At 37.8% G+C, this 23,581-nt stretch overlaps 1 protein-coding gene across 2 annotated transcripts in view; it reads left to right on the forward strand.

Annotated features, from left to right (window-relative positions):
- Positions 1 to 23,581, forward strand: part of bicdl1 (BICD family like cargo adaptor 1) — a 48,068-nt gene that overhangs the window by 18,786 nt on the left and 5,701 nt on the right. For both annotated transcript variants that reach the window (XR_013195694.1, XM_077206876.1), the window contains exons 3-8: positions 4,906 to 5,022; positions 14,195 to 14,341; positions 15,728 to 15,907; positions 17,205 to 17,423; positions 17,502 to 17,645; positions 19,822 to 19,952. Coding sequence is in view for 1 of the 2 variants with exons in the window: in XM_077206876.1 (XP_077062991.1) it covers positions 4,906 to 5,022; positions 14,195 to 14,341; positions 15,728 to 15,907; positions 17,205 to 17,423; positions 17,502 to 17,645; positions 19,822 to 19,952 (938 nt within the window). In the remaining variant the exon portion in view is untranslated. The remainder of the gene's footprint in view (positions 1 to 4,905; positions 5,023 to 14,194; positions 14,342 to 15,727; positions 15,908 to 17,204; positions 17,424 to 17,501; positions 17,646 to 19,821; positions 19,953 to 23,581) is intronic.

The raw sequence follows: 23,581 nt of genomic DNA on the forward strand, positions 1-23,581 counted from the left end.
GCAATACGTTTGTTTGGGTTGATTTCTCATAAGCCCCTTTCACACAGAGATTACGGAAAATACACAGATAAAGTGACCTGGGATTTGAACCGGGTTCGTTTGACTTTTGTTCATTCACACTGCCAGTGATTTTCCGGAATCAGAGAGTGCGTTCACACACACAACCTGTAAAAATCCTGTAAAGACACGTGACATCGATGTGACATGTAATGTCTCAGCAGCGTCTATAATTTGCTTATAAGCTGCGAGAATAAATCAGAGAATCAGAGAATAAAATCAGAGAATAATAAATCAGAGAATAAAATGCACAAGCGTGCTTTCTCTCTCTCTCTCTCTCTCTCTCTCTCTCTCTCTCTCTCTCAGATAATAAATCAGAGAATAAAATGCACAAGCGTGCTTTCTCTCTCTCTCTCTCTCTCTCTCTCTCTCTCTCTCTCTCTCTCTCTCTCTCTCTCTCTCTCTCTCTCTCTCTCTCTCTCTCTCGAGAGAGAGAGAGAGAGAGAGAGAGAGAGAGAGAGAGAGAGAGAGAGAGAGAGAGAGAGAGAGAGAGAGAGAGAGAGAGAGAGAAAGCACGCTTGTGCATTTTATTCTCTGATTCGATCATAAACTAGCGCATTACGTACCGCTTCACGCTGGCGAACGATCCCGGCTTCAGCGCCATCATTACGACACGGCATTGATTACGGCTTTTGTTCACACAGCGCGTGTTCCGGGACTGAACACGGCAATGTTACTAGATCCCCAACCCGGCATCGATCCCGGCATCAATCCCGGGTCGTGTTTTCGTTCACACAGAAGGTGTTCTGGCAATTTCCCGGGATCAACACGCTGTGTGAATGGGGCTATATTAACATCCCATACAGAAATGTGATATATATGTCAATATATGTAAATTACATATATAATGTCAGTGCCCATGTATGTCTGCTGTCTATATGAGAATATATGCAAAATTCATATATATAAAACACATAGACATATATGAAACATATATTTCAAAATATAGCAAAAATGGACGTTTTCATGTAAGTGCCATATATTTTCCCGTATATGCACATAAATATTAAATATATGTAAGACGCATATATATGTATATATGCATGTATGTACTTATTTCAATGCATCAGTATCACATGCATGTATGTTTACATACATTTATTAAATATTTGGGAAACAAATATGTATGTCACATAATTATACTTAATGTTGGCCATATATGCGAGAAACCAATACTATACTGTAATATATGCAGATTTATGGTATCATAATGGATGAACTCAAATATTTTCATCACATGTTTGGACACATAAATGTTCATATATGTTGCAGGCATATATTGTGTTCTCAGATAAGTCAAATATATGTATAGATATATGTCATGCAATTTAAAATATAAGTAGATATATGGCCATATATTACATTTTTGTATGGGATTAGCCATGTTTAAATGGATAATTTCTGTTTTAGTTGGAATGAAATAATTTCGATTGGTGATTGATTCTCATTTTAAATATAGTCTTGGTTAAAGAATTATAAGCCATGAAGCAAGCCAATCAGCTACGAGGTGAATCACAGCACGACAAACGTTGATGTAAAGTGGGCGGAGCTAAAGAGATCTTTTGGCGTGTTTTTGGCGTTGCTTTTTTCAACTCTCTGATTGATGGAATTTTCTGTACAGCATCATGGGTAATGTAGTTTTTCAACAGGAATTCCACTGTTAAACAATTATTTTAAAAATAAGATGAAAAAATTTGGGTTGACGGCTTCAGGAGAAGCAAATACCATGGATTAAGAACCTTGTAGCTCAGTTTATGAAGGTTTTAAATTTATCATTCAAAACCAATTTTCTTTTAAAGTTTTTTTTTTACTTCACTGCACTCTATAAATAAAGAGTGGCACGTGACTATGTGCATTCCTGTGTATATATGATTATGATATATGATAGTCATTTCAATTGAACTTCTTTTAATGTTTGTTTTGACTTTCACAATGGTGAAAGACATCCATCTAGAGCATGTTTACAGAGAAAAACGTTGGAAAAGCAGTGCAGTGGAATGCAAAAACGCAATCTGTGTGAACGGCCCTATAGTTAACTCACAGTGTACAGCAGGTTACTGGATCCTGTGTATAATCTGAATCCCAGATAAAAACATGTTCAGTGCGAGATATTGCAGCAGCAAAGTTCATACGGTCGTGAGTGTCATTGTTGTGTTTGTATGTAGCCGGGACTCGTGGGTCATCGTGGTGACAGTCACAGATGATGTGAGTCAGTGTAGGGACTGCAGTGTTGCTGATGGTAATGAGTGTTTCACAGATGCAGTGGCCTGATCGCAGCCGCCCAATCCACACACACGGATCTCTGCTGGAATCTGCTACAGGTGCTACAAAATGCCAAGTGTGATCAATGAGTGTGTGTGTGTGTGGGGGTGAGTCTGGGGGCGTGCATGTGTGTGTGTGTGTAGGTGGGGTTTCTCTGTAATATGACTCATGCTCTTAGATTATTAGGACAGCAACAGGCTTTTTTTTTCTTTTAATACATTTCTCTATGAAAAAAATATAACGTTAGCAGGCTTGCTGTTAAGAAAGCGTGTGCTAACATTATGAAAATAGTCAGAAGGTTAAAAATCAACTCTTAATTCTTGTTACAGGCTCAGCTGGTCATCAAGCAATATCTATTTAACATGCTACTAACTTCTTCCAACAAACCTCTGAATAATTTAATGCCATTAACCTGGCAAACTTTAGCTAATCCAGTGGCTCAAAAACACACACATATCAGCTGGATATCTTGTAAACCTGATTTATTAAAACAACAACAACAACAACAACAAAAATTATAATAAAAGTGGCTCAAAGTCAGTCATAGTATCAGCCCAGTGTCTTTAAGATTGTAAAAATAAATTAAGTAAGTAAGTAAAAATAATAATAAATTAAGTAGTTTAAATTAATTGCTAAAAATGATCAAAGTACCAGAAATTGTCATATTATGCAGCCGGGTACTTTGTAAACCAGATTTTGTTAAAATATCAAAATATAAATGAAATAAACAAAATTGTTAAATCTAGTGGCTCATAGTGGTTTAAGTACCTTAAATAATAAAAATAAAATGTAAAGAAATTAGAAAAAAAAAAAAAAAAAAAAAGTTAAATCCAGTGACACAAAAACGATCATAATCACCCCAGTGCCGATTTTTTTTTTTTTAAAGACCCTGGAAAAAAAGAGTGAAGTGCATTGCATTGTGGGCAAGGGTGTAACTTTGGTTTGAGAAGTGGGGGGGACACAAAGTGGGGGAAAATATTTTCGATTTGAATCCCATTTCCTGCATTTACAGACATTTAGGGACAATGGTGATGCAAAATCCAGGAAATCATTTGATTATAATGATAAATTCTGCCAAAAATAATAGTAGGCTATCTATGTATATAAGAAAAAGATGTCTTACTTTATTGTTTAATAGGGGCCGATTGCCAAGACTTAAGAGAATAATTTTATAAAGTAAAAAATGTTAGCTATTAATGTTTTGTGTGTAAATAAAATTTAAATAAAGTGAGACTCAATTTCCACTGTAATGTAGAAACAACATAAAGACAGAATAATATCTCGATGAAATTAGGCTTCATTTTATTAGGCTTCAAAAAATAGTGAAAAAAGTGAACTTAAAACAAACCTCACATAAACCCATAATAGATGTCATATTATGTTGACTTTCTGTCTAACAGCTGTGCCAGTTGTCTAACATGTATGAAATATACAGACATTTCAGAAAGTTTATAAAACGGCATAAATTATAAATTAAATATTAATTTAAATAAATTAATTTAAAATATTTTATTTGATTAATCCGTTCTTTAGTCAAGAGCAGTTAGTAATTTTCTCTTTTCCTTCTGTTCTTTGGTTAACTTTACTGACAGAGAGAATGAGTGGCTGCTGTCACTTTAAGATCTGCCGCTGCTGACAGGATCTCACGCCTCTCATTCTCTCACAACTCTTTACTTCCATTTAAGATTCTATTTAACGTTAACTAATTTAAGACTGTTCTTGTGGGATACTCGACAAAACGGACATTTTGGCATAAATGTGTGTGTTATTGTTAGGTTCTGTCTTGACTACTTCGTTGCTGACAGAAAATGCAGCGGTTTAAAGTGGACTCGTTTTCATGGTAGGCCTACAGAATGTTTATTTTTTAGTAAGCTACACAGAATGTTCTACATTAATATATTTAGCTAACACAGTCTGAAGTTATTAACCAGCAGTGTAGCTCGCCTCAGTCAACGTAAGGCTAACATCAACAGGTGTAACGTTAGACAGAAAATATGATTATCCTGACCTGAGCAAATTTACTGAATCAACCAATTCACATCTCCTTTCTTTCTTTTCATCCATGATGACATTAAAGTCACCTGTTGTTGTTTCTGGCGTTGCGCCGCAACCGCTAACGTTATTCCTGCTCATTAGAACTTTCAGTGAGCTATTTTTAGAGTGCTCGCGAAGTTCCTTGACGTGGACGCGCGTGTCGTCACAGGCTCGGTCCTTCTCCTCCGTTGCGATGACGGCGTGCGGTTTAAAATCATAACAAATGAATTTGAGGGGGGGGGGGGGGGGGGGGGGGCACAAACGGGATTTTGAAAAGTGGGGGGGACATGTCCCCCCTGTCCCCATAGGAAATTACGCCCATGATTGTGGGATACAGTATCTCACACACTGGCAGCAAAGTTTAATACAAAGTGCTATTCCAAATTCATCCAGTGGTTGTGTAATGCACATTTTTGCAAATGTCCTGGTAATCCGTTCATACAGGCAATTTATATACTATTCACAGTATACAGGCTGCACATACAGTACACGTAACATATAGACTAGACGTCTATGGGAAGCTAACATAAGTTTCTGTGTTTGTGTCCACAGGCCGCCGAGGTGGAGAAACAGTTGTCTACTCAGGTTCATTCTTTACGGGATGATTTCAAAGAGAAAAGCATCTCCACCAACCAGCACATGATGCGCCTCGAGACCCTACAGGCCGAGGTGAGGCATTGTGGGATGTGGATCTTATTTATTTACAGAGTCATGACACCATGATATATTTCAAAATCTGCTTTCCTCTGTTTTCCTTCCTCAAATGATTATTTGTATCATGCACTAAACAGCAAGGGCTTGAAGTAAGTGCTCATAAACCGCTTCCTCTTTTCTGCATGTTCATTCTGGATGTGTGTGTTCTGTGATGTGATCTCATTGTGCGATGCAAAACGCTGCTGGATCATATCCTGAATGCTTTGTTATGTCAGTCTTCTTGCTCACTCATCAGTGAAAGACGGCCATGTGATTGGCTCCTGGAGTCTCTGACGTGACAGTGCAGGACAAACAATGCCAGCTTGAGTTTCACGGGCCGTCATCATTGGACGCTGGTCTATTCAGCACAACTATCTCAAATCAAGGCTTTGTTCAATTCTAAACTGAGGAAACTGTATTAAGCGGAAAAATATGATTAGCTCTGTTTCAAAACCTATAGCGATCTCCCTAACAAGATAGCAATTTACATATATTTTGCAATTTGTGTCCTTCATAGAGAAGGCGATCCCAGAATGCATTGTGACAAGCTCAGTGAAAACATTCATCTAGGTGTGTGTTTCCCAAAAGGGTAACACTTTAGCATAATGGTCCATCATTAATATTATTATGTTACTATGCAGAAAGTAATGCAGGACTAATGAGTAGTACTATACTAACACTTCAGCTACTACTAATAACTAATATATTAACTATGGAAACAAGCTTAACTAATCAGTAAGTAATATCAAATTTTGGACTGAGGTAGTTCCTTATTATGTAATCAATAATTACTGAATGAGAGTGTCATCATTAAGAAATAACTATGAATAAGTCATCAAATGCCATGTCCGTAATTTATAGCAAAAATCTGGCATTAATTTGATCTCAAACGGACTAATTAAAAGAAGTTTTTACTCCAGCCACTCCACCACCAGCATGACTTCATTAACATTAACATGTTTTAACGATAAATTTGCGCACAATACAGTTTCAGGAAACAGTCGTGACTATTGCTAGTTGATTTCTTTAACGATGCATTGTAATATAGTAGTTAAGCAGCGAGTTACGAAAATATTTTAATCATAAAATGAGGCATAAATATTTGTGAGTGCATGTAGACAGACAGCAAGGAAAGTCACGGGTTTAGAACAGAACTAATGTGTCTAGAAGATTCAGTAAATATTCTTTGTATAGAAGAGTGTTTTATTTGCTATACAGCACAAGCTCATTAACATATGAGCACCTACATTTACATATCAACACCTATTTATCATTCAGAAACTTGGACCAACCTGATGATCAACAATATAAAGTAGAGGCTAGCCAATAATAACAAACATAATTTATGTAGAGAAGTCTTAAAGGTACAGCAGCAAAACCAGTCTGATCAAGAGTCAGAGAGATGAACGAAAACGATCATGAAAAACTATTCCGGAGCAAGAAACCTTCTACTATCCTTCTCAATTTCTAGGAGAAAAAATAAAATGCTGAAAGAAGGGGAGAAAAACACTCTTCGTACATACCGGTACATCCACATTTAATGCATGTCTGGTTTTGTATGCATGTGTAAACCATGTTGTCTCTTCAGATATTTTCAACTATATTTTTATCAGATATAAGGGTTTCAAAAATTGGTATAGGATTTCCTCTGAATCAATTTTCACTTAGAAATTGCTAATAAATTTCACAAATAATTGCAAAGAAATGACAAGCAACACATTGAATTAAATGTGAAATTTTGAAGTAAAAAAAAAAGAAAAGAAAAAAAGTGTAAAAAAAATGTTATTGTCCCAGACATTTGGACCCCACTGTATATCAAAGTACCTTAATAATATCATCTGATTCATCACTGATTTATGGTTCCACCACAGTTTATTAAGAATATAGAGATCTACACATTACTGAGATGAAGTGTGTCTGAAGGTTACGGTGTCAGGGTTTACTCGCGGAGGGTTATTAGCCCATGATTAGTGGTCGATACAGGGATGTGCTGTCCGTCAGACCAGAGCTGATTTACAGGATCAGTTTCTCTCTCTCTCTCTCTCTCTCTCTCTCTCTCTCTCTCTATATATATATATATATCTCTATCTCTCTCTCTCTTTCTCTCTCTCTCTCTCTCTCTCTCTCTCTCTCTCTCTCTCCATCTTTCTCTCTCTCTCTCCCTCCATCTCTCCCTCTCCATCTTTCTCTCTCTCTCCCTCCATCTCTCTCTCTCTCCCTCCATCTCTCTCTCTCTCTCTCCATCTTTCTCTCTCTCTCTCTCCATCTTTTCTCTCTCTCCATCTTTCTCTCTCTCCCTCCATCTCTCTCTCTCTCTCTCCATCTTTCTCTCTCTCTCTCTCCATCTTTTCTCTCTCTCCATCTTTCTCTCTCTCCCTCCATCTCTCTCTCCCTCTCTCTCTTTCTCCATCTTTCTCTCTCTCTCCATCTTTCTCTCTCTCTCCCTCCATCTCTCTCTCTCCATCTTTCTCTCTCTCTCCATCTTTTCTCTCTCTCCATCTTTCTCTCTCTCCCTCCATCTCTCTCTCTCTCTCTCCATCTTTCTCTCTCTCTCTCTCCATCTTTTCTCTCTCTCCATCTTTCTCTCTCTCCCTCCATCTCTCTCTCTCTCTCTCCATCTTTCTCTCTCTCTCTCTCCATCTTTTCTCTCTCTCCATCTTTCTCTCTCTCCCTCCATCTCTCTCTCCCTCTCTCTCTTTCTCCATCTTTCTCTCTCTCTCCATCTTTCTCTCTCTCTCCCTCCATCTCTCTCTCTCCATCTTTCTCTCTCTCTCTCCCTCCATCTCTCTCTCCATCTTTCTCTCTCTCTCTCCCTCCATCTCTCTCTCTCCATCTTTCTCTCTCTCTCCATCTTTCTCTCTCTCTCCCTCCATCTCTCTCTCTCTCCCTCCATCTCTCTCTCTCTCCATCTTTCTCTCTCTCTCTCATCTTTCTCTCTCTCTCCATCTTTCTCTCTCTCCCTCCATCTCTCTCTCTCTCTCTCTCTCTCTCTCTCTCTCTCTCTCTTTCTCCATCTTTCTCTCTCTCTCCATCTTTCTCTCTCTCTCCCTCCATCTCTCTCTCTCTCTCTCTCTCTCTCTCCCTCCATCTCTCTCTCTCTCTCTCTCCATCTTTCTCTCTCTCTCCCTCCATCTCTCTCTCCCTCCATCTCTCTCTCTCTCCCTCTCTCTCTCTCTCTCTCTCCCCATCTCTCTCTGATCACTACAGAGACAACATACAGTATAAAAAGCAGAGATGAATTATTGAATAAGAACAAGGCCACTTTATTAGGTCACCTGTTCAACTGCTCGTAAACATATCTAATCAGCCAATCACATGGCAGCAACTCAATGTAGATGTAGACACGATCAAGACAATCTGCTGAAGTTCAAACTGAGCATCAGGTGATTTAAGTCACTTTGAACGTGTTGTGGTTGTTTGAGTCAGACAAGCTGGTCTGAGTTTTTAGAAACTGCTAATCTACTGAGATTTTCAAACACAACCATCTCTAGGGTTTACAGAGAATGGTCAGAAACAGAAAAAATATCCAGTGAGGTTCAGTTCTGTGGTCTGTAGAAGAGCATCTCTGAACACACAACACACCAAACCTTGAAGCAGAAGAGCATCTCTGAACACACAACACACCAAACCTTGAAGCAGAAGAGCATCTCTGAACACACAACACACCAAACCTTGAAGCAGAAGAGCATCTGTGAACACACAACACACCAAACCTGGAAGTAGAAGAGCATCTCTGAACACACAACACACCAAACCTGGAAGCAGAAGAGCAACTCTGAACACACAACACACCAAACCTGGAAGCAGAAGAGCAACTCTGAACACACAACACAACAAACCTTGAAGCAGAAGAGCATCTCTGAACACACAACACACCAAACCTGGAAGTAGAAGAGCATCTCTGAACACACAACACACCAAACCTTGAAGCAGAAGAGCATCTCTGAACACACAACACACCAAACCTTGAAGCAGAAGAGCATCTCTGAACACACAACACACCAAACCTGGAAGTAGAAGAGCATCTCTGAACACACAACACACCAAACCTTGAAGCAGAAGAGCATCTCTGAACACACAACACACCAAACCTGGAAGTAGAAGAGCATCTCTGAACACACAACACACCAAACCTTGAAGCAGAAGAGCATCTCTGGACACACAACACACCAAACCTTGAAGCAGAAGAGCATCTCTGAACACACAACACACCAAACCTGGAAGTAGAAGAGCATCTCTGAACACACAACACACCAAACCTTGAAGCAGAAGAGCATCTCTGAACACACAACACACCAAACCTTGAAGCAGAAGAGCAACTCTGAACACACAACACAACAAACCTTGAAGCAGAAGAGCATCTCTGAACACACAACACACCAAACCTGGAAGTAGAAGAGCATCTCTGAACACACAACACACCAAACCTTGAAGCAGAAGAGCATCTCTGAACACACAACACACCAAACCTTGAAGCAGAAGAGCATCTCTGAACACACAACACACCAAACCTGGAAGTAGAAGAGCATCTCTGAACACACAACACACCAAACCTTGAAGCAGAAGAGCATCTCTGAACACACAACACACCAAACCTGGAAGTAGAAGAGCATCTCTGAACACACAACACACCAAACCTTGAAGCAGAAGAGCATCTCTGGACACACAACACACCAAACCTTGAAGCAGAAGAGCATCTCTGAACACACAACACACCAAACCTGGAAGTAGAAGAGCATCTCTGAACACACAACACACCAAACCTTGAAGCAGAAGAGCATCTCTGAACACACAACACACCAAACCTGGAAGTAGAAGAGCATCTCTGAACACACAACACACCAAACCTGGAAGTAGAAGAGCATCTCTGAACACACAACACACCAAACCTTGAAGTAGAAGAGCATCTCTGAACACACAACACACCAAACCTTGAAGCAGAAGAGCATCTCTGAACACACAACACACCAAACCTTGAAGCAGAAGAGCATCTCTGAACACACAACACACCAAACCTGGAAGTAGAAGAGCATCTCTGAACACACAACACACCAAACCTTGAAGCAGAAGAGCATCTCTGAACACACAACACACCAAACCTGGAAGTAGAAGAGCATCTCTGAACACACAACACACCAAACCTTGAAGCAGAAGAGCATCTCTGAACACACAACACACCAAACCTTGAAGCAGAAGAGCATCTCTGAACACACAACACACCAAACCTGGAAGTAGAAGAGCATCTCTGAACACACAACACACCAAACCTTGAAGCAGAAGAGCATCTCTGAACACACAACACACCAAACCTGGAAGTAGAAGAGCATCTCTGAACACACAACACACCAAACCTGGAAGTAGAAGAGCATCTCTGAACACACAACACACCAAACCTTGAAGCAGAAGAGCATCTCTGAACACACAACACACCAAACCTGGAAGTAGAAGAGCATCTCTGAACACATAACACACCAAACCTGGAAGTAGAAGAGCATCTCTGAACACACAACACACCAAACCTTTTAAATAGAAGAGCATCTCTGAACACACAACACACCAAACCTTGAAGCAGAAGAGCATCTCTGAACACACAACACACCAAACCTGGAAATAGAAGAGCATCTCTGAACACACAACACACCAAACCTGGAAGTAGAAGAGCATCTCTGAACACACAACACACCAAACCTTGAAGCAGAAGAGCATCTCTGAACACACAACACACCAAACCTGGAAGTAGAAGAGCATCTCTGAACACACAACACACCAAACCTTGAAGCAGAAGAGCATCTCTGAACACACAACACACCAAACCTGGAAGTAGAAGAGCATCTCTGAACACACAACACACCAAACCTTGAAGCAGAAGAACATCTCTGAACACACAACACACCAAACCTGGAAGTAGAAGAGCATCTCTGAACACACAACACACCAAACCTTGAAGCAGAAGAGCATCTCTGAACACACAACACACCAAACCTGGAAGTAGAAGAGCATCTCTGAACACACAACACACCAAACCTGGAAATAGAAGAGCATCTCTGAACACACCAAACCTGGAAGTAGAAGAGCATCTCTGAACACACAACACACCAAGCCTGGAAGTAGAAGAGCATCTCTGAACACACAACACACCAAACCTTGAAGTAGAAGAGCATCTCTGAACACACAACACACCAAACCTTGAAGTAGAAGAGCATCTCTGAACACACAACACACCAAACCTTGAAGTAGAAGAGCATCTCTGAACACACAACACACCAAACCTTGAAGCAGAAGAGCATCTCTGAACACACAACACACCAAACCTTGAAGCAGAAGAGCATCTCTGAACACACAACACACCAAACCTTGAAGCAGAAGAGCATCTCTGAACACACAACACACCAAACCTTGAAGCAGAAGAGCTTCTCTGAACACACAACACCAAACCTTGAAGCAGAAGAAACACACCGGTGACACTTCTGTCAGCTGAGAACACAAAACTGAGAGACAATAGAAGATTGGAATTATTATTTTTTTTGCCTGGTGTGATGAGTCTGGATTTCTGCTGCAACATTCAGATGGTCGGGTCAGAATTTGGTGTAAACAACATGAAAGCATGGATCATCCTGTCAGTTCACTACAGCTATACTAAAGGCTCTTTAGTAGCAATTTTCCCATCTGAAGTGTGTGTACTCGAGCAAGGAAAACTATTTTAAGAGCAAATGCTGCAATGTCTGGGTGTTCCCGAAAATGCCGCCAGTGCCAGACAGTGAGAAATGGGCGTCTGTTCCAATCCATGACGCTTCTGGGCCGACCAGGACATAAATACACCAGTGTCACTGTCTAGTTCGGCTGATTTCAAATGAATGTTTGAAGATAAGCAGAAGTATGCATTAAATGTCCAGCTGTGGCGTACGTTGGATCACACAGAATCCCTCAGTGCTGCTGCTGAAATAGGTTAGCAGATCTAGGTCATAACATGAGGGAGACAGCAAAACTTCTGCTCATGTTCGTCTCATGCGCTGCACACACACTTCAGTGAGGTACTTTTCTAGGGACCTACCCTGTCTAGGTCACATTTCACCATAAATGATATACCATAAATTACATTATATGTAGCTTAAAGTAAATGAAACCTATTTTAGAACCAGTCAGATTAGTAGTATTGTAGTATTGTGACATAATTTTCAAGACAATTAAACACATTCTCCTCTTCAAATTCTCATTACTGTAATGCAGCCGTATTTTTTAATTCTCAATGATGATTCTCATTAGATTCACATCAGGGTTATTATTGTTGTTTGAAACTATTTAATCATTTCTGTTAATTGAAATAAAGCTGAAATAAATTAAAATATAAATGTTAGTTGAAAAACTAAAAATTTGAAATATTGCTTGGAAATAAACTGAAATAAGTTTAAAGGGTTAGCTCACCCAAAAATGAAAATTCTGTCAGTAATTACACTCCCTCATGTTGTTCCAACCCCGTAAGACCTTCGTTCATCTTCAGAACACGAATTAAGATATTTGTGATTAAATCTGAGAGCTGGATCACTACAGTGACTAAGTGACTACAGTGGCTCAATCTTAAGTTTATCAAGCGACGAGAATACTTTTTGTGCGCAAAAAAACAACGAGTTTATTTCAACTATTCATTTCTTTCTCTGCGGGCCTCGAGTCAGTTCACTAGTGTAACAGCGCAGTTCTTCTGTGTTGTACGTCACATGCATCACACACATGACCAGCGTCAGCCAATAGTGAGCCTACGTGTGACATAGCTCTACGCAATCACACTACATCAACTGACTCGAGCCCCACAGAGAAGGAAATCAATAGTTGAAATAAAGTCGTTATTTTTGTTTGTTTTTTTGCGCACAAAAACTATTCTCATCGCTTGATAAATTTAAGATTGAGCCACTGTAGTCTCTTGGACTATTTTAACGATGTTTTTAATAACTTTTCGGAGAACAAGTTTCAATCCCTTAGAAGCCTATGGAGGAGTGATCCAGCTCTCAGATTTAATCATAAATATATTAATTCGTGTTCTGAAGATGAACGAAGGTCTTACGGGGTTGAACAACATGAGGGAGAGTAAATACTGACAGAATTTTCATTTTTGGGTGAACTATCCCTTTAAGTTGAAGCACTAAAATTATTTAGTGGAAATAACTTAAAAATAAAATAGAAAAATTAAACTTATATAGCAATACTAAATAATAATAATAAATTGACAAAAGCACATTACTTAAAATATAAAAAATAAAAGCTAATTCAAAATAGTAATACAATTATAATCAAACTAAAATAGAAACTAAAATACTGATTCTGAATTGTGTAATGCTTAAAAATGCTTTTTTTACTAAGTATTTTTCTCTTGTTTCCAGTCCAAACATCTAAAAATTCTTAAATAAAGATGCATTTACTAGAGAAGTAAAATGAACAGATATTATGTCTTGTTTTCTGATAGAATTAAGAGGTTTTTTTTGCCTAAAACAAAAAAATTTCTTTCCCCATTGGCAGATAATTTTGCTTGATTTAAGCAGAACTCACTTAATTTAGATTTTATTTTTTCCTTGTCAAGTAATTTAAGTAATTTAATTTAAGCAATTAATCTTGATTTAAGTATTTTTAGATATTTGGACTGGAGACAAGACAAAAATACGAAGTAAGAAAAGCATTTTTTGCAGTGATACTATTTTTCTTGTGTGTGTTTTTTGTCAATACATTTCAATTTCAATTAATGAATGTGTTACTTGTTGAGTGAATTGTGTGAACATTGTTTCTGCACCAGTGTAGGAGAAACCAGTGAGAGAATAATGATACTTGAAGCACAACTTCTGAGCAACAGCATTTTCATGGGGCTGTTTTGAACAGAAATATTCCCGTTATCAAGCGCACATTCCTGACTATGGAGGTGTTGGTGACTCCCTTCTCATGAAGCCTGGCAACACAGCATTCCAACAACACCAGAGTTTCACCCACTAAACCACACTTGAGTTTTTCTTGAGAAGCTGATAAAGGCTCAGATATATTGCGATCTTCACTCTTCACAACAAGCATCATGTTTAAAGTTTGCAGATGTTTTGGTCTGAATAGCTCAGAATGATGATGATGATGATGATATTTGTAACCTGGTGTGTTTCCGGCTCTCGTTGAGCAGATACAGATGTTGTCGGAGCGTAAGCAGGAACTGGAGCGGCGTGTGAACGCCATGCTGGAGGAGAACGAGCAGATGCAGAACACGGTGGACGAGCTGAGAGAGCGAACGCTGGTGCTGGAGAAACAGTGTCACGAGAAGGACTTACAGGTGAGCGGCTGTTACACAGAAAACATCATATTATTCATCAGGGCTTTTCACTAAACAACATACAGAAGAACAACTCTATATGATTGGACTGATAAACTAATAAGCATACATGTCATAAATCCCATAAACACGAAAAGAATAGGGGTAAAAAAGATATATATATATATATATATATATAAAGAAAAATGATAAAAATATAAAAGTAAAACATGCTTTTTATAATATAAATATATATTATTTTCTCTGAAAACAAATCTTAATATATTTAGCTTCTTGAAATGTACCTTGCGTTTATATATTTTTACTGCAAAAAAATATATATTTTAAAATATATTTACAGGTATCTTATATTTTTTTGAGTCATTTTTATATCAATCTGTCAATCTACATATATTTATATTGTCGGGAAATATGTGTGTATATAAAACTGAATTTACACACAATATTTAGAAATATATTATCTTGCCCCTTAAAGTACATTTTGGAATATATTTTGATATTTGAAGGTTTAAGTGAAATATATTTTAAATATAAAAAATATATTTCATTGAGCCATATGTTTACAACATATATTTGAAATTCTGGCCATAAAAAAGTGAAAAGATTGCAGTGTTTCTTATTTAATTATTAATAATAATGCAAAAATTCTTAATGGTCCTAAAATAGCCTTTATTTTTCTTGCAGCAAAAATATAATTGTCCATTCCATGCATTATATTAAGATGAGCAGTTTGTTCTGATTGATCTGCACCTGAAATGAAATCTGAATGAAAGGAAATCATTGAAAACTCAGCAGACAAAAGCTGCGGACCAAACAAAGAAAGAAAAATAGTCATTATTTTTCTCGTTCCATTTAATTCAGTGCTATTATAGATTTAGTAGTTCATTGTTTTGCGTGTGTTTGATGGTTTGAGTCACTGTATTATTTGCTGGACGGCCTCCAGTTCTCAGCTTTTTTCATCGGCTCTTACGGCCCGTTTTAGATTTACTGAACGTGTTGTTCTTAAAAAGTAATTAATCGCTTCAAAAAAAAGATTTTTTTTTAAAATAAATGAATGAATAGTGCTTTTTAAAAATGGGCTTAAAGTAATGTTCAGTAACGAGAGAGTCCTGTGATATCATTGGTCTAAAATAGAGCATAACATTGAGAGATGAATCACTACATTAAAAACACTGATTTATTTCTATTATCACACTTCCGGTAATGGAATGAATGAATCATAGGTGACAAAATATTTACAGAATGACAGATGATGTATAAAGAAAGCTCTTCAGAGTTAACTAAACTAAACACCCCTCGGCCACCAGCCTGTTTTCAGCACCCGGCCGGTAAACTCCCTCAGCCTCAGGTGTGTGTGTGTGTGTGTGTGTGTGTGTGTTGGTACAGCTGCGGCAGAGCCAGCTGGAGCTGCAGGAGGTGCGCGTGTCCCACAGGAATCTGAGCGCTCGTGTGGAGGAGCTGACGGAGGAACACAGTCTCCAGGGCTTCAGTCCAAACCCACACAGTCTTCTCTGTGAGATGGAACAGAGCATGGAGCAGGAGGAGCTGGAGCAGGAGAGAGAGCAGGTACATCACTGAACAGAAGATCGGACCGCGGACAGACACGCTTACTTTCACTGTGCATTACAGATCTTAATCTGATTGGCTTGCTGCTTCACAATATTTTGGGTAATTCTACAAAACTAGTGACATTGTTTGTGCCCTTCGACCATATATGTGCACCTGGACCACAAAACTAGTCATAAGTCGCATTGTGGCAACAATACATTGTATGGGTCAAAACTATAGATTTTTATTTCATGCCAAAAATCATTTGGATATTAGGTAAAGATCACTTTCCATGAAGATATTTAGTAAATTTCCTACCGTAAATCTATCAAAGTTATTTTTGTAAGTGGATGCAGCAACATCGAGGACTTCCTTTGGACAAATTTAACGGATATATTTGTTCAATATTTTGATTTTTTTGCACCCTCAGATTCCAGATTTTCAAATAGTTGTATCTTGGCCAAATATTGTCCTATCCTAACAAACCATACATCAATGGAAAGCTTATTTATTCAGCTATATACATCATATGACTGGTTTTGTGGTCCAGGGTCATATATATCCATATATATCCTCGGCAAACAAATGGCCCAAGCCAAAAAAAACAAAAAAAACAAAAATTTGAATTACATATTTAGCTTTTACTGGTCAGGAAATTAGGAAATGACATTGCACTGAATCATGTACACTACATTTTTTTCAGAAGTGACAGTAAAGATATTTATAATGTTACAAAAAGTTTTCTATTTCCAATAAATGCTGTTCTTTTGAACTTTCTATTCATCAAAGAATCCTGGAAAAATGTTTCCACAAAAATATGAAGCAGTTTTCAACATTGATAATAATCAGAAATGTTTCTTGAGCCATAAATCATCATATTAGAATAATTTCCGAAGAATGACTTCTTTCAAAAACATAAAAAATCCTGTATGTTTAAAAATACTTTAACAATGAAAAACCAATGCCAAATACTGTATGTTTTAATATTTTCTTAAAATGAAAAACAAACGAACATATAAATACCTTGCAGAATGAACAGGATTTGTCTCCTTTCACTGAAGACATGTGGATTCAACACTCCTGGAAATCCAGGAAATATCAGGGAATTTTAAATGACCAGTCCTGGACAAGTCATCGAATTGATAACATTTGAAAAATTCATGGAATGCATATAGTAGTCTATAGCGAATATACATTTTTCTAGATATGCTCAGCTCTTAAATATTTCACAAACTAAAATAGCTTTTTGCATGAACAAATTTCTATAAATGATCTTTAAAAAGTGCAATCACAAATGCTCTTTCCATCCCTTTAGCTTCGGCTGCAGCTGTGGGAGGCTTACTGTCAGGTGCGGTCCATCTGCTCACAGCTGAGAGGAAGTGACATCACAGACTCCGCCTTATCCACAGACTCCTCCATGGATGAGTCTTCGGAGACGTTGTCGGCAAAAGACGTCCCCATGGGTAGTTTGCCCGCTAATCTTCTGGAGCTGCGCAGACTTACACAAAACCTGCTGGACGGCAATGAATCTACGGTAACAATCATCACATATAAATCTGAAAGTTTTATGTAGTCAAATTGACATTATTCAACGTGTTTTGCATGTGTTTAGGGTTCACGGCGCAGTGACGAGGAGGTTCTAGAAGAGCAGGTTCGTAAATTGAGCGAGGAGCTGCGAGAACTCAGAGAACGTTTCGAACAGGAGCAGGAAAAAACACACAACAGCCAGGAGGAGGCGCTACAGCTCCATAATCAGGTACACACACGTACATACACACACACACACACACACGCTGTGTTCAACTCCACTTTTAGACATGCACTCTCTAAGCTGCCATTTTAAATTGTGTTCAACTTCGTCAAATGGACGAGGGAAGTTTATTTGGACAGACCCTTGCCTCAACCCCTCGATTTTGACCAATACGTACACTTCAGACAGATCCATAGACCACAATGCAACACGATTGTGATGTCACAACAGCAGTGCTCACACTTAATGTACCCACGAGTGAGCTTTCCATTTACACCCCTTGCCGGGGTTCTGCCAGTAGTGGTATTTCACTACGAATACTATAATGTTTCAATTAAATATATATTAATCCTTATTAAATCTAAAGAAGGTATTCAGTAAAAAGCATATTTTCTTTTCTTTTTTTGTTTGTTCTTTAATTAATGACAAGACAGCAGCATGTATATTAAGCTACTGTTACTTTTAAGACGAAATGCACGGATCTGACACACATCAGATATTCTCCAAACGGTTTATGTTCCCTCTAGTGCTCTTCGGTCATTTCTGACTGAAAAATTGTAAAAAAAATTTTGTTTGCGAATTTTCTTTCTCCATCGGAATGGTACGAAGCTTGGTAAAGGTTTTGGCACTTGCTGTGTGAACACACGCAAAAAATAATGGACGTGATTCGAACAGGTTAAACGGTCCTGAAAAAAATAGTCACACTTGTGATCAAAAATGATCGCATAGGAAATGAATGGGAGACGAATTTCACCTAGTGAAAACTTTTGATACTGCGGCCAAATCAAATCTTACCGAAAGCTCATTTTTTGAGATATCAGGCTCAAATTTTGAACAAAACTTGTTTTAATTTATGGCTTTGATTTTCTCAGTTTTAGAGTAAAACATGTTTTTGAAAATATATATTTCATATAAAAAAAAATATATATAAAAACATTTTTGAAATTAAAATGTTAAATTCTGTAACTTTTTTTACGTTCAATCTTTGAAACTTTTTACCATTCGTATTTTTATATGTAATATTGTAGTGTTTATTATAAATGATTTATCTGTGCACTTCATTATTTTTTTTTTAATTCATGTACCCTTATAATCTTTAATCAAATACGTTACCCTTCCCTCCCCCCTCGACACGACTTCTCTTCTCTTCCGGTCAAAATCTATTACTAGAGAGCGTGGCTATTGTGGTCTGTCTCTTTTCTGGCCCGTATAAATATGGGAGGCTCATATAAATATGGGGTGATTCCTTCCGGAAAATTTGGGCTGCTCGTCCTCGTTTTCATCGTCGGGTTCCTCAATTAAAAAATTTTCATCAAACTGACATTCAAATCTGCCTCCATTTTGTTAGTAACGCCCAACCTCCAACGATCCAATCAATTCCCGAAGGATGAAATCAACCCCCGGCCTATATTTTTTTCTAATTTCAGAAGCCGTCTCACTCGGATATACGTCACAATAAGGAAAAAAGGACAATCTCAACTTCCGTTTCATGACGACTTAAGTATGTGCTCTAAAATTTAAGTTGGAAATTAAATTTTCAGGTCTATGCTCAAAAAGTGAATAAAAGGAGGGATTATAAATACAGTGAAAATATAAGTACCATAAAATACAAAATATGAAACAAAAAACATTAAATATAGTACATTCGTTTCATTGAAATAAAATAAAAAAAAGACAAAAGAAATACATGCAAAGAGGACCAGAGGGTTAAGACTTCTTATTTTAACTCAGTTAAGACTGTGCTTATGCGTAGTATACTCGCCAAAACAGGCATTTCGACATCATTTTGTGTGCATTCGTCCATTTAAGTGTAATAAGAACAAAAGAGCTCAGTTCAGCGGTGCGCTGCATGAGACACAGCTCTCTGTGCGCACGCTTTGTGTGTATATGTGCGTGTACCGAATTGAGTTTCTTTCGCGTCTTCTTTCGCTTGAACGGTTTAAAATAATTTGAATGTCACGTTCTAATACTGCTTTCTAGTTTCTAAATAAAAAGTGGAATTTTGATATCAAGCAACCAAAACCATGATTCCCCTCAAAAAATGGAGCCGAATTGAACATCGCACCAATTTTGTAATCGGACATTATTTGGTGTGGGACCAGGCCGGACTTAAACGCAGCCTTATATAAATACCTGAGCTCATCAATTCACCTGTCCTCTGGTTCCTCTTTTGATCCTGCAGGTGGCGCTGCTCTCGGTGGAAGTTTCTTCTTCAAGAGAAGAGAACGATAGGTTGATAGCGATGGCAGAAGTCCACGAACCCAGCGAGCAGTTGCAGAGTGCTATACGAGACAGAGATGAAGCCATTGCCAAGTAAGTGTGACTGACACACATGTACATGTTTAGAGACTTCCTGCAAATCAGTGGTTTTTGCTCAATATTAAACTTCAGCCTGTAAGGAAGGACACTTAGCATACTTTTAAAAACAGTATACTACTCGTTACAAAGATTATACTTTTAAATTGTATACACATGTGTGAACTGAATGTTTTTGACACTTAATTGCATGTTAATTGTATTTAGATGAAAATGAATTATAGTATACATTTTTTATATTAAATGCAATTAGCTGCTTTTTTTGAACCACTTAAGTAGGAGTTAAAGTGTACTGCCGAATGTATTTATGTTCAACTAAAATGTATTTTAATGGCATTTCTATTGAAACTTGTATGTCATATATTTAAATACAGTAGTCAACATTTGAAGTGGATCAAAACTTTTCATCAAAGTTATACATTAATTTTGAACAATACCCATTCTTGTCTTAGAACAACTGATTAACTTTTATGATCCACTTCAAATGTAGACTGCTGTATATTTGTAAATACACATTCGCAATGATGAAGTTGCACTTAAGTACATTTAGAATATATTATAACTTTAAATGTAAATTCAAATATTTAAATTTTTAGAATAAAGTGCTTTAGTATGTTCATCAACACATCAAAATGACTATACTTTAAAGCACGACTTGTAATTATTCAAATGTACTTTTAAGTATATTGTATGGAGCCCCTAAAGGGACGTTCCCTCGCAATGTTATTTGCGTTCCCCCGAGAAACTTTGCGTTCCCTCGCAAACCCTGTTGTGAGCTCGGACAGACACTTCCTGTTTTATGTCCCGCTGGCAGTGCTTCAGAGTTCCGTACGTTAATGGAGCGTTTCATAGTGTTTGAACTTGGACTCAAATATAAAGAAATGCGGTCAGTGCTTTACTCAAGGAGTTGAAGCTGGCAATATTCAAATAGGCTATTCGAACTTCCCGGATCAATATTCTTGAGCTAAACGTTGTTAAAACACAAACGACACATATTTACAATCACAGTAACCTAGACAACGAGGTAATTCTCCTCATAATATAAATTTATCTCTAAACAGCCGTTTGAGAGACAAGTCCAAATAAGGGGCCGTCTGCAAAGTTCAAATCCCAAACCCATCTGCACATTTTATATTATTAAACATATTCTATAGTTTCACTATGACACTACTGTGGCCAAATTCAGTTTAAAAAATCACCGCTCTCCTGCTGGTTATACTACAATACTTAGTTTGATAAAAAAAGCATAATTGTTATGATTTTTTATGAAATAAAATCAATAACTTCACACTGTTATACAGTGTAATGCCATCGAAATTCAGTAAACAAATATAATGCATAAGCTATGATTGTAACTAGCTGCGCACATTTAAAAAAAAAAAAAAAAATGTGCAATTACTTCCCATAATAGCTTTCCTTTAGCTCAAACAGTAGAGCGTTGGTGCTTGCAATGTCAAGGTCATAGGTTCGATTCCCAGGGAAGAGCAAGATCTCATAAGAATGTAAATGTATACCTTTGGATAAAAGAGTTACATTAAAGGGGTGATGAACTGAGAAATCAAATTTTCCTTGAGCTTTTGACATCTAAGAGGTCACCATATTATAAGAATATCCTGTAAGTTTCAGAACTGAAAACGTCCTTGTTAGTCCAATAAATGCTTTTATTGACACCAGGCTCAGCAAACGACTCGTTTTTCAAACTGGGGAACTATGACGTCAAAGAGGATAAAACACCACCCCCGCAGAAGAAGATCAACGCCTACTTCAACACGGCCGGTTTAGCCCCGCCCACCGATTCGCGCATTACAGGCATAGCTAAATAACATAGGCCTACCTCGTGATGACAAACCGGGGCCTGTACCATGATGGTAGTTGAACAAACTCAGGGTTACAGGATTAGTTTTGAGTTGACAAAACCAAACCAATCCAACCAGGCTTTGTTGGTACCATGATGCTGATCATCAACTTTCTCTGTCAACCCAGGCTTTGATCCTGAGTTTAGGAGTTTAGGTGTGACATCAGTATCGAACAGCCAATCACATGTTGAGAGAGTGAAACTGAGATTAATTTCTCGTGAGAGAAGCAGTGCAATTCACTTATTAAATAAAAGTATTAAAATAGTAAAACAAATTTACACAGCAAGAAGAAAACAGCTGTCTATGAAAGAGGACAACTAAAAGAAAAAGTCTCGCTACTGTATATCAGTGCAAGTAAAAGTTGTGAAGTTATTTTATACAGCTGATAAAGGTATAGAGAGAAATGAACATTTAAGCTCACATGTAGTTATTTTATAGCTTCATCTATTGATGCTAAAGCGTATTTATATTACCTTTATATATTTATTCATTTAAACTGCGTAATAATAATTGATGGACTAAAATTGTACATGTGTGATTGATTAAGGGTATAATAATTACATAAATAATATCTAAATCAAACAAATGTATTATTCTAAATAAGCATCACTAAAACCAAGACGGTTTTGTCTTTAAAAATCATTTGCTATGTAGTGACCTTTAATTTGGAGTAGAAACAGGTGGAGTGACTTTATCGCATCAGACATGTGTCACTTTGCTCACAGCTGATTGGTCCAAGTTCGGTTTGCAACCTCTTACCTGGAACATAACCTGCCCCGGACCAGGCTAGCCGTGGAGCGCAAGTTACTATGGCGATGAACACTGCTTAAAGCCAAACCACTTTCATGGTCCCTAAAACCCAGGGTTGTCGCAAACTAAACTGAAACATAGCTGGCTAGCCACCTAAACCGGCTTCATGGTATAGGCCCCGGATCGAGCTACCGAGCAGTAAACATGCCGTTTACTAAATATTGTGCAGTGCCTGGTTGTGGAAGAAGACAGTCGCTGCATAAGCTTCCCCTGGATTCCAATAGGAATGCATGGTTAAAATTTATTTTTAATGAGGTTCCAGCTGATGTGGGTAAAACATTGTCCGTTTGTTCGCTTCATTTCGCCGAGGACTGTTTTGTAAACAAGACACAGGTCGAGACAGGATTTGCAGACCGATTAAGATTGAAAAACGGTGCTGTGCCTTCTATATTGGATTCGACAGGAATGGTGCAACACACTTATGTGAGTAAAATTTCTATAAAAACATTAAAGATAGCCTACATTAGAAGTAGCATAAACAATTAACAATAACTTACCACGCTGTCACAGGCTGAAGTATCCGTTGTATTTGAGGTGTTGTTGGTTCATTGTCCTGCGATTCGGGATCGGACTCTGGGTCGAACATGTATGGGCGAATCATTCCGGTTGCCATTTTACAACATTGGAAGTTTTCAAAACAATTTCCCCCACGTGCACTGACGAGTGAGTTGAAACTCATTATTATGCAAAACTGTTATCCACTCACAGCAGTGGGCGTTTACTTCCAAGTCTTCAATGCGAGACGCCCATAAAAACCGAGCGTTTTTGAGCTAGGCTCAAAACTAGGGTAGAAAATAGCCTATTACTTATTCATTTTGATGTTTTTGAATGTAAAAACCAAGCGAACATCATAAGTTGACCTCAGACAACAATATAATTTTTAAAAAAAAAAGCCAGTTCATGACCCCTTTAACAGTTATGCATTTGGAAGACAAAGTGTTGTATAACCAATATTAGAGC

This window comes from Siphateles boraxobius, unplaced genomic scaffold (genome assembly GCF_051911475.1).
Source record: "Siphateles boraxobius isolate OS27281-9 unplaced genomic scaffold, OSU_SipBor_1 57, whole genome shotgun sequence".
Taxonomy (NCBI): domain Eukaryota; kingdom Metazoa; phylum Chordata; class Actinopteri; order Cypriniformes; family Leuciscidae; genus Siphateles; species Siphateles boraxobius.